This window comes from Otolemur garnettii, unplaced genomic scaffold (assembly GCF_000181295.1).
Source record: "Otolemur garnettii isolate 467f Iridium unplaced genomic scaffold, OtoGar3 scaffold00056, whole genome shotgun sequence".
In the NCBI taxonomy this organism is placed as follows: Eukaryota; Metazoa; Chordata; class Mammalia; order Primates; family Galagidae; genus Otolemur; species Otolemur garnettii.
The window spans coordinates 9,071,716-9,083,466 of NW_003852451.1; the positions used below are offsets into that span (position 1 = coordinate 9,071,716).

General features: G+C 43.2%; 1 protein-coding gene across 1 annotated transcript in view; it reads right to left on the reverse strand.

Moving 5' to 3' along the window:
- Nucleotides 1-11,751, reverse strand: part of SNX9 (sorting nexin 9) — a 114,840-nt gene that overhangs the window by 72,740 nt on the left and 30,349 nt on the right. Inside the window, exon 2 of the mRNA XM_012806739.2 lies at nucleotides 2,816-2,902. Coding sequence (XP_012662193.1) covers nucleotides 2,816-2,902 — 87 coding nt within the window. The remainder of the gene's footprint in view (nucleotides 1-2,815; nucleotides 2,903-11,751) is intronic.

Sequence of the window (11,751 nt, forward strand, 5' to 3'; positions counted from 1 at the left end):
GCTATTTTTTGGTTGCAGCCATCATTGTTGTTTGGCAGGTCCAGGCTGGGGATATGAACCCGCCACCTTAGGTGTACGTGGCTGGCGCCTTAGCTGGTTGAGCTATAGGCGCCGAGCCTAGACAGGACATCTTTCATGACAATAAAGAAAGTAGGAAGATGGTATTTTTTTGTTTTGTGGCAGAGAGAGTGGGGGTGGACTAATTCTAAGAGGGAAGGCCAAAAAGGGAACCACATGAGCAAGAGGGCAAGTCCTGAGAATCCAGGCCGTGTGAGAGTGTGTGTGTCTGTGCACATGCACAGGGAGGCTGGCCAGGTGAGAGGGGACCAGGTGGTGGGGCAATGACTTGAAGACCTACAGCTGACGGCAGCTTTCAGTCCACTGGAGAGGAGTGACATGGTCAGACGAACATTTTTAGACAGACCATGAACTTGAAGCGCAGGCCAGTGAGGAAGGTGCACAGACCAAGTAAGATGAGAGCTTAACTCAGGGTGCTGGCACCAGGACAGAGTAGAGAGGGCAGGTTAGGTGTGAGCAATATTTAAGAGACAAAATCAATGGCTTTACATGACTTAGCTGAGGTGACTGAATGGATGGGACATCAACATAAAAACGAAGAGATGGGGAGTCTGAAGTGCTTGTGAAAAACTAAGTAAATTATCCAGCTGTGATTGGCACACACGCTGACGCCACTCTGGGGTTTGTGTGATGCAGTCTGGCTGCAGATACAGATTTAAGATCATTAGCATATACGTGCCAATTTAAAAACCCTGATTATGTAGCCTAAGGAAACGGGCTGGCGGGAACACCAACACTCACAAGGCAGAACAGACAGGGGACCCAAGAGGCCGGCCAGAGGCCAATGGAGAGGCAGGTTGATACGTCCTACAGTCTCAGGTGCAATAAGGAGCCCATGGAAACATCCAGTAAGAAGAACAGGCACAGGGGCAAGGGCAAGGGCAAAGTCTTCTATTTTTTCTTTCTTTCTTTTTTTTTTTTTTTTTAGATAGAGTCTCACCTTGTCGCCCTTGGTAGAGTGCCGTGGCATCACAGCAACCTCAGACTCTTGGGCTTAAGCGATTCTCTTGCCTCAGCCTCCCAAGCAGCTGGGACTACAGGTGCCTGCCAGAACGCCCAGCTATTTTTTTGCTGCAGTTGTCATTGTTGTTTACCTGGCCTGGTCTGGGTTCAAACCCACCAACCTTGGTGCATGTGGCTGGCACCATAACCTCTGTGTCACAGGCACAGAGCCCAAGGTCTTCTATGTTTGAGTCTCCAAGGTCTCTAGCCTAGGAATGCGCCCACATTAGTGAGAGTGACTGTAGGGAGAGAGGACACAGAACGGGGTCTGCACAGGGCGGGTGCAGACTGAGGTGTCTGTCCAGTGTCACAAAAGTCAGCCAGGTGAAGAGAGAGTGTAAGACGGCGTTAAACTCTCCTCAGTCTGCAGCTATAATACGGAACTCTCCACTCCCGCTTGGCTCCCTTCCCATGAATGCCTGCAATGAAATACTAGTAATTGATACACTATTCCTTAAAACCTTATTTCAAATGAGGTTCACCTTATAATTTTGCTACATAATGAAGGATGCTTAACACTTAACAATAAAGTTACACGCAAAAAGGACAACTGCATATACTGAGATAAACATCACACAGAAGTAATGGGGAAAGCTGACAGGAGCTTGGGCTAAGGTGAATAAAACAAAAAGAAGAATATCATGTTTGCCTCTGAGCTTCCTGGCAACACATGTCATAAAAGAAATCCAACAGTCTATAATGCTTTATGAAAGAAAACATGCCACATCTCCAAGAAAAAACCTGAGATGAAGGCTCCCACGGCTGCTCGCCAGAGAAGGCAGTGACACCCTAGTTATATATGCAGCCATGCATCCGTCTTTACACTGGAAGATGTGTTCATATGTGAGTGTACTTTGAGAATGTGCAAATCTATGTATATACACACCTGTTCAAACAAGGTTTCCTAAAGATGCAGAAATGCCTGTTACCCATGTAGTTATTTCTTATTTGAATAAAAGTTGAAACAATAACTTCTAATTCAGCAAAGTTAACACACTGGTAGCTGGTCTAAGAACAAACCACTTTCTTTTTTCTTTTTTGAGATAGTCTCACTATGTTGCCCTTGGTAGAGTGCTGTGGGTTCACAGCTCACAGCAACCTCCAACTCCTGGGCTTCAGCGATTCTCTGGCCTCAACCTCCTAAGTAGCTGGGACTACAGGCGCCCGCCACAATGCCCGGCTATTTTGGTTGCAGTTGTCATTGTTTTTTAGCAGGCCCGGACCAGGTTTGAACCCGCCAGCCTCAGTGTATGTGGCCAGCACCCTAACCACTGAGGGAGCTTCGGGTGCCCAGCCGAACATACCGCTTTCTGATGATCTAATCTGGTTTAAGGAGAAAGCTTGGAAAAACAATGACAGTGATCAATAAGCAATTCAGGAAGATCAGCACCACATCTTAATACTCAGACACAGCATTCTGGTTCCAGGAGAAAGCAAACTGAACCGTATGCCAGAACTTTAGGCAGCCTCTCCTCCCCAAATTATAAATATTTAAGAAAAAATAATAAACATACTGAAAAAAGATGTAAAATAAAGAGACAAAGTCAATTACAGACTCAGCTGTCCTGGAAGGACTTAGCTCTCCTCAATGTTTATAGACTAGCTGCTTAGTCCTCCATCAATCCTCATAAGCAACGAGAAAATCATTCACATGGGGTTGAATAATCAATTTACAAAAAAAGTAAAATATTAAAAGTAACTCCATAAATCAGATTTAAATGTAGAGTTCTCTTACCGGATTTGTAATTGTGATGATTTCTCCTTCATTGACCGTCAGTTCATTATTTCCAGGTTCAGCAGCAAAATCATACATAACCCGAGCCTGTTGGTAATGGAGGCAAAAGAGGAAGCCACAGATGTAAACAGAGCAGTAAACACCAAACTCTCCCAAGTTCGCTCGGTAAACATGCTGGGTTGAGCATGACAGTGGCTGTGGTTGTTCTGAAAAAAGGAAGACTGGTCCCAAAACAAGTCATCAGCCACACTGTGAAGAAAACCCCAGCGGTGACAGCTCCCGTTCTCTTTTAGCAGAGGTGGTTTCCAGCAGCTGCCCACACTGCATTTAGAGATCAGCCCTACAAAAAGTAACTCAAAACACACCTATTTCACTAACAAAACAACAAAAACAGTAAGCCCTACAGATAACTGTTCATTCTGGGACTACTGGCAGGAACTGAAGACAGGCACACACACGTATAAAAGATGCATACGTCTTGACAGACTCCCTGGCTATCAAATGCTTACTACTCCTTACCTAGAACTAGCCACTGGGATGAACTTGGATAATGCAGCATCCCTGGCCACATTAACTCAGAAACTTAAGACATGGGTCCACTCTTATGCTATTATACCTTCCCCCGTATTATAACTTACATGGGGCACTGTCTGCTTGTCAGGTTACCAAGATAGCTGTGGTTTTCAAGCTTTTCCCTGAAAGGAAATGTTGATTTCATATAAAACAGACTAACGACTAGTGCTAGGTGAGAAGCTACTCCTTCAGCCTCTCCCTGAAAGGATCCTTCAGACAGCAAGCCAGAACCATGAGTTCCTTACACTGCCACGCTCACATTCCTGATAACCACAGTTGTAAAAAACATACATGTATAAAATGTTTATATGTATCTTTATAATATATAATAACTATATATACTTTTTTGGGTTTTCTTTTTTTTGAGTCTTACTTTGTCACCCTCGGTAGAGAGCTGTGGCATCACAGCTCATAGCAACTTTAAACTCTTGGGCTCAAGAGATTTTCTTGCCTCAGCTAAGAGTAGCTGGGACTACAGGTGCCCTCCACAATGCCCCGCTATTTTTAGAGACTGGTCTTAAACTCCTGAGCTCAAGCAATCCACCTGTCCAGGTCTCCAAGAGTGCTAGGATTACAGGCATGAGCCACCCCACACTTGGCCCCTTAACTATCTATACTTTAAAATCCATTTCAAATTCTTTTTTTTTTTTTGAGACAGAGCCTCAAGCTGTCCCCTGGGTAGAGTGCCATGGCCTCACTGCTCACAGCAACCTCCAACTCCTGGGCTCAAGCGAGTCTCCTGCCTTCACCTCCCAAGTAGCTGGGACCACAGGCGCCCGCCACAGCGCCCGGCTATCTTTTGGTTGCAGCCGTCATTGTTGTTTGGCGGGTCCGGGCTGGGGATTCGAACCCACCACCTTAGGTGTACATGGCTGGCGCCCTAGCTGGTTGAGCTATAGGTGCCGAGCCATCCATTTCACATTCTAAACAATTGTCTTTCATGGACTATCTCCCAGAAATCCATCCAATAAAATGATGATCACATGTGTCTAGGAAACATGGTTTGCTTAGAAAGTACTTTATCCTAAAAGGCAAATTCCAGTTTACCTATAGGCTAGTCAAACAGGACTAACGGCACTGCATTAACTTAACAAATATTTACTGAGCACCTACCATGGGTGAGAACTCACAAAACTCTGCTTGCCACTGTCCTTGTGTACTTGCTTCCTGATGCCTGAAAATCCTTTGCAGGATTAAGGGATTCACTTCTAGTGACAAAAGATTGGGGAAAAACCCAAATACTATTCTGAAATACATAAATACCATGGGTGAGAACTCACAAAACTCTGCTTGCCACTGTCCTTGTGTACTTGCTTCCTGATGCCTGAAATCCTTTGCAGGATTAAGGGATTCATTTCTAGTGACAAAAGATTGGGAAAAAACCCAAATACTATTCTGAAATACATAAAAAATAATAATATGGACTGATGGACAAATATGTGATGTAGCAGGTACTGTAAAAATTTACATATTTTATTATTTTACATAATCTAGAGGGTGGCTTTACGGTGTTCAATGGAAAATCGTTCCAACTTTTTTACACGTTTGGAATTTTTCCTGATAAAATGTTGGAGAGAGGCAAATGGTAGCGCAGGGTCTGTCCCATCAGAGGCGTCCTTCTGCTCCGTGAGAGCTGGGAGGGGAGCAGAGGGCAGGCCAGGGCAGGGCAGGCCAGGGCAGTGCAGTCTTCCTGAGGTCTTAGCTTAGGAAGCCAGCGGGGGTATTTTCCTCACCCAGCTGCAAAAGCAGATACAATGCTGCTTGTCATGTGGTGGAGTATTTTTTAAAAACATTGTCACATCAACCTCAATCCTCCAGCCAGGAGATAAATGGTGCTCTGCTGGAAGGAAGTGGGTGTCCCCCTGGAGAGGAGCCCAGTGTGCCAACAGCCAAGCTCCCTGTGGCAGTGGCACAGAAACCTGCTGTTTTATTATCGTTCTTTAGGAATCCTGCTTTCATTTTTTTATAAACCCAGCTAAATCCAATTCATTCACTTCCAAATACAGAATACCTAAGTCTCTTGTTTATTAACTTGTAATGTAGCTAGAAGGAATGTGACTGGGCTGTGCCTGTGGCTCAAAGGAGTAGAGGGCCGGTCCCATATATCAGGGGTGGCGGGTTCAAGCCCTGCCCCGGCCAAAAACTGCGCAAAAAAAAAAAGTCAAAAATAAAGAACCAGACCCCATGATTGCATTAATGTACACAGCTATCATTTAATAAAAAAAAGAAAAAGAAAAGAACCAAGAAACTCCTTTAAACATTTAAACCACATTTAAATGTTAGTGCCACTCACTCCCTGCTGCGGTATGAATGGTTTTGACGCCTCCAAAGCTCATGGTGACACTTAGTCCTCAAGCAGCAGTGCTGGGACGTGGGACTAAAGAAGGCGTTTGGGTCACCAGGTCTCTGCCCTCATGAATGCATCAACACCACTATAAAGACTCGTGGGAGCAGGGTCGACCTCTGCCGCTCTTCTGCCACGCGAGGCACAAGATTCCACCCCTCAGAAGACAAAGCGTTCAAGGTACCATGTGGGAAGCAGAGACCAGGCCCTGACCTGCCAGCACCTTGAACTTCCCAAGCTCTGGAACTGTGAGAATACATTTCTGTCCTTTACAAATTACCCAGTCTTTGGTCTTCTGTTACATACAGCAGGACGAAACAGATGAAGACACTCACGGAAAAATGTTATAAACATTCTAGGTTTACTTAAAATACTGAATTAAGACTTATAAAAAAAAAAACCAAGATGCTTCGTAGAAATAAGAAGAGAGAATAATTTTGAAGAACACAAAGATTTAAGAAGCTTATCTCCAGATAAGCATAAGGTGACAACAGAAAAACAATGACCCTTCAGCCTAGAGAAGCAGCAGCTTCCTAAGACTAGAACCGTTAGCCCTGAAAACCTCTGGGACCAGCTCCCAGCACCTACCTCTCATCCTCCCTGTCCTTGCGCTTGGCTTCCACCTGTCTCTCTCTCTTCCCTTTACCACTCCCCACTTTTTCCTCGTCTGCCACTGACAAGCAGAGACACTGACCTCAACCCCAACTGCCAATAAGTCTATTCTGTATGTGGCCTTGAAAAAAGTCTACTTTCCTATACTGCCTTTTCCAATGTTAGCTGTAACAAGAAATGACTCTTCAATTATCTTCAAGAGCTAAATTTCTACATAGTTTCTGGTCAGTAGGAAACTATACAGGGTGGCCATAAAGTTCATGTGTAATTTTAAATCGCATGACTTTTTTTTCCCCCAGACAGAGTCTCTCTCTGGCACCCTGAATAGAGTGCTATGAAATTGTAACTCACAGCAACCTCAAGCTCTTGGGCTCAAGCAATCACCTTGCTTCAGTTTTTCTACTTTTAGTAGAGGCAGGGTCTCACTCTTGTTCAGACTGGTCTTGAACTCGTAAGCTCCACTCGCCTCAGCTTCCCAGAGTGCTAGGATTACGGTGTGAGCCACTGCACCTAGCCAACTGCACACAAACTTACAGCTACCCTGTATGTTCAACACACGGTTAACCACAATCTCTTCAATAGCAGCTTCAAACAGTGTCATAGGTAGTGTGAATGGCTAGCAAATGTCAATCTTATATGCCTGTTCCATTAACTACTAATTTAGTTACTGGTAAAATAAACATCAGCAGATTCAGACCTTTCCAACTAAATGCTCTGGACACTGAAATACTGAGTGTGCCGCCCACAGCTGTCCGCTGTGTGCACAACCCTTTGTCCGTAACACATTCTTCCTTTTCTGAGAAGACATTATGGAAATATTCCTTCCTTTTTACCTCTCTTGTAGACATCTGTTATTTCGTATGTCCTACATCCTTTCCTTCTGGAAACTGGATAATCAGAACTCTTTTCTCAGAGTTCTTTGATACCAGAGCTGAGGAGCTCATCTTTCTCTCTGGGACTGCTATCAATGGCTAACTAGGTGAGGTATGAAGGTCTGTCTGAAAAATGAAGTCAATTTATCACAGAACAACAGAGAAATGACATCCTGAAGACATCAGTTGAAGGACAAGCCTGATATTAACTGTCCCCTGGAAAACTTCTTAATTCTAGGAGCCAATGTGTCTCCTTTTGTGCTTATGCTCATGTGAATCCAAGTTCTGTCACTTGCAATCTAGAGAGCCCGAGTTAATACACACCAGTAATCCCAAGCCAAAGGATTAAGAAAACATTCTAAATAAAGAAAATGCTGGATATAAGAACTATATTGCTGTATTTCTTATGCAAAAGACCAAAAACACAAAAAAGAGATCCTAAAATTAATAATAATAGAGAATTAAACAGTTTAAAACAGAAAAGGAGCAATAAAAAAGGTTCCTAGTGGGTTAGAATGTAGATGCCAAGTCCCCTTTCTTAAGCAGCTGCTTCTCTGGTTTCACATAAATCACAAATCTTAGGGAAAAGCCATAAATTGCCATCAATATTACTCTCCCATTTTTAAAATAGAAAAGTCCAATTAAAACATAAGATATGAGGCCGGGTGCAGTGGCTCATGCCTGTAATCCTAGCACTCTGGGAGGCCGAGGCGGGTGGATCTTCTGAGCTCATGAGTTCCAAGATCAGTCTGAGCCAGAGCAAGACCGTACCTCTAAAAATAGATGGGCATTGTAGGGGGTGCCTGTAGTCCCAGCTACTTGGGAGGCTGAGGCAAGGGGATGACTTGAATCCAAGAGTTTGATGTTGCTGTGAGCTGTGACTTCATAGCACTCTACCAAGGGTGACAAAGTGAGACTCTGTCTCAAAAACAAACAAAAAAATGTAAAATATGCACATCTTCAGAAATTCAAGGGAAAAAGAACTTGCTACCCTTGAGAACTAAAGTTTTGTACATGAGGGCAGATCATATTTATAAATAACTAGTTTGCTTCTTTAAATGCAAGCTTTTTTTACTTAAACACATTCATAGGAGTTACGAAATCTTATAATACTCAATGTCTTCCTCAATCTCATCTTTATTTGTCAAGATTAGAAGAAACAGGCTGGCCCTGGCTCATGCCTATAATCCCAGCACTCTCGGAGGTCAAGATAGGTGGATTGCTTGAGCTCAGCAGTTCAAGACCAGCCTGAGCAAAAGAAATCCCCCATTTCTGCTAAAAATAGAAAAAAACAGCTAGGTATTCTGGCAAGCTCCCGTAATCCCAGCTACTTGGGAGGCCAAAGCAAGAAGATCTCTTGAGTCCAAGAGTTTGAGGTTGCTGTGAGCTCTGATTCCATGATACTCTATCCAAAGGTGACAGAGTGAGACTACCATGTTTCCCTGAAAATAAGACCTACCCAAAAAATAAGCCCTACCCCGATAATAAGACCTAGTAATGGGCCTGGCTATGCGACGTATCTGCATAGCCACGCTCTGCATTTTAGCGTGGAGCGGTAAGGAAGACTAGAATACCTTTTATCTGCCACAGCTCCTTTCTCTGAGCCATTGGCACTTGCACAGGTGCGCCTGTGGTAATCACGGTCGCAGGCATCCTATTGCGCATGTGAAAATGGCTAGGGGAAAGGAGTTCACGCATCAATCACTAGCACCATCCCCACCAACAAGGTCGGCTCCCCCTGTCAGGTTCCAGAAGAAGATGACTTAACTATATTTGAATAAATGTAGATTGCTGTATTATACTTAATAAAAATAAGACATCCCCTGAAAATAAGCCCTAGTGTGTCTTTTTGAGAAAAAATAAATATAAGATAGTGTCTTATTTTCTGGGAAACACGGTATCTCCAAAACAACAAGATTATCAGAAGAAACAGAACTTAGGCTACTAGACCCTGAGCATCATTATACTATTAATATATGTTGATATATTGGTCCTTATTCTCAGGGGCTAAAGCTTAAAGGCTTTTCAGTATATAGTAGTCCCCCCTTATCCATGGTTTCAAGTCATCTGCAGTCCAAAAACACTAAATGAAAACTTAAAAATTAAATAATCATCAATTCTAAATTGCATCTGAGTAGTGTGATGAAATCTGGCACCTTCCCATCCAGATGTGAATCTTCCCTTTGTCCAGCATCTCTAAGTTACAGATGGTCACTGGTGGTCACTTGGCAGCATCTCGATTAGCAGATCGACTAGTGGGTATCACAGCGCTTCTGCCATCGTCCGCACCACTATTTCCTCTCTGCTCTACTCCTGCAGTGCAGCCTGGGCAAGGACTCCAACCACAGGAAATCCTCTCAACTGAGCCCACACTGGAACCAAACTGCTAGAGAGTGGGATGATGATTTTAAGAGTCTTTCTACCTGAACTCACCCAGATCAAAGGTTCTACATGTAGTGTACACAAGAACAACTGAACAAAGTCATTTAAAAAGTTATTTGATGTGGCGGCATCAAACCGGCCACATCACATGTACCATCACTATTACTTCTGACACCCACATACGACTGCCTATTCTGCGCATGACTTGGTAACTAAGCACACATAAAACTTGAGTTGACCTTTTTTTATTTCTAAGGCCGTGTCAAAATGGCTGCACCATACAAAACACTTTGACTTGGTTACCTGTAAATCAGGGTTGGTTTTCCCTTTTCTGCAGTATTTCCATAAAGATGGACCAAATAAAACAATTAATTAATTTTTAACTGGTTATCCAGAGAAAGGAAAGAGAGGAATGAGTGGATAAGAAAGAAAGAGTAGTAAGATTTCATAGTATGTTTCTTTTTATATCTTTTTTTTTTTTTTTTTAAGGAAACAGGATCTCACTCTGTTGACTAGGCTGAAGTGCAGCGGTGTGATCTTAGCTCGCTATAACTTCGGGCTCCTGGGCCCAAGTGATCCTCCTGCCCAAGCCTCCCAAGTAAGCAAGACTAGAGGTGTGCCTGGATCAATTTTTTTTTTTTCATTTTTGATAAAGAGTCTCTCTCTGCTGCCCTGGTTGGTTTTAAATTCACAGCCCCATGAGATCATTTTGCCCTAGGCTCCCAAAGTGCTGGAATTATAGGCATGAGCTATTGTGCCTAGCCCCAAATCATTTAAACTTCTAACTGTGTACATGTATCACCTGTCCAAGAACTCTAAAGAGAAAAAAAGTCACTGTTTACAGAAACAGCAAAAGATGAGATATTTAAGAATAAACTTAAATGTGTACAACAGGGGTGTCCTGCCTTTTTTTTTCCCCTCTACCACATAAAGGAAGAATAATGAAAGCTGGTCAGCAAAGCAAAGCCTGAGCATACTTTTTGTGATATCTGATATCATGGGTTGGATGCCCTGGTGTAAAACCTATCTGGAAAAAACTTTAAACCCCACCCATCTTCCCATTCCTGCATGAATAGCTCTTTGCGATATGACTTTTGTCACTCTTCCCAGTGAGACTCTGGTATGCTCACATGCTTTTTTTGGCCAAGAGAGTAACAGTAAATGTGATACAAACATGGCATGAAAGGCACCTGCACATGGGGGGTCTCCCCTCTCTTGCTCCTAGGACCACCTCTGCTACCAGTGCTCCAGCCTAGGTTAGCCTCTGCAGACCATACTGCATGGAAACAGGCCTTAGCCATCTTAGCTATAAATGGTGAGACTCCAACACGTCAGTGAAGCCACCCGAGACTATCCAGACCAAAAGAACCACCCTCAGACAGCTCACAGAACTATGAGAGTAAGACCAGGCTCGTCCTGGTTACCCTAGCATTTTGGAGGGTAAAGGTGGGAAGACTGCTTAAACCCAAGAGATCAAGACCAGCCTGGTCAATACTGCGAGACCCTATCTCTATAAAAAATTTTAAAATTACCTGGGCATGATGGTGTGCACCTGTAGTTCCAGCTAACTAGAAGGCTGAAGTGGGAGGATCATGTGAGACCAAGAGTCCAATGTTACCATGACCTACGATACCACTTAGCCTGGCCAACAAAGCAAGACTCTGTCTCCAAAAAAATAACCAAACAAACAAATAAATAAACAGTAAGAAAGAAATAAGAAGTGTTCATTGTTTTAAAGACATAAAATTTGGGCTAACTTCCTATGCAACAAAAACTAATTCATACGAAGTGGTTCCTCATGTTTTGAGATGAGAAGCCCCAATATCATCAAGATAGTAAGTATCTGTCCAGAACCCCCTCATCAATTCGAATAAAAATATAAATAGAATTTTTTTTTTTGAAACAGGTAAAACTGACCCTAAAATTCATTTGGACATAAAAAACAAAGAAGAATGACTTTCAACTTTTTTCTCCATAAAAAACAAAACAAACAACCCAGGAAAGATTAGAAAAGTAGGAATTCCACAAGTTCTCACAATCTTTACAGCCACCCTATATAGAAATGGATTGCGGCTCGGCTCCTATAGCTCAACCGGCTAAGGCGCCAGCCATGTACACCTAAGGTGGCGGGTTCGAATCCCCAGCCCGGACCC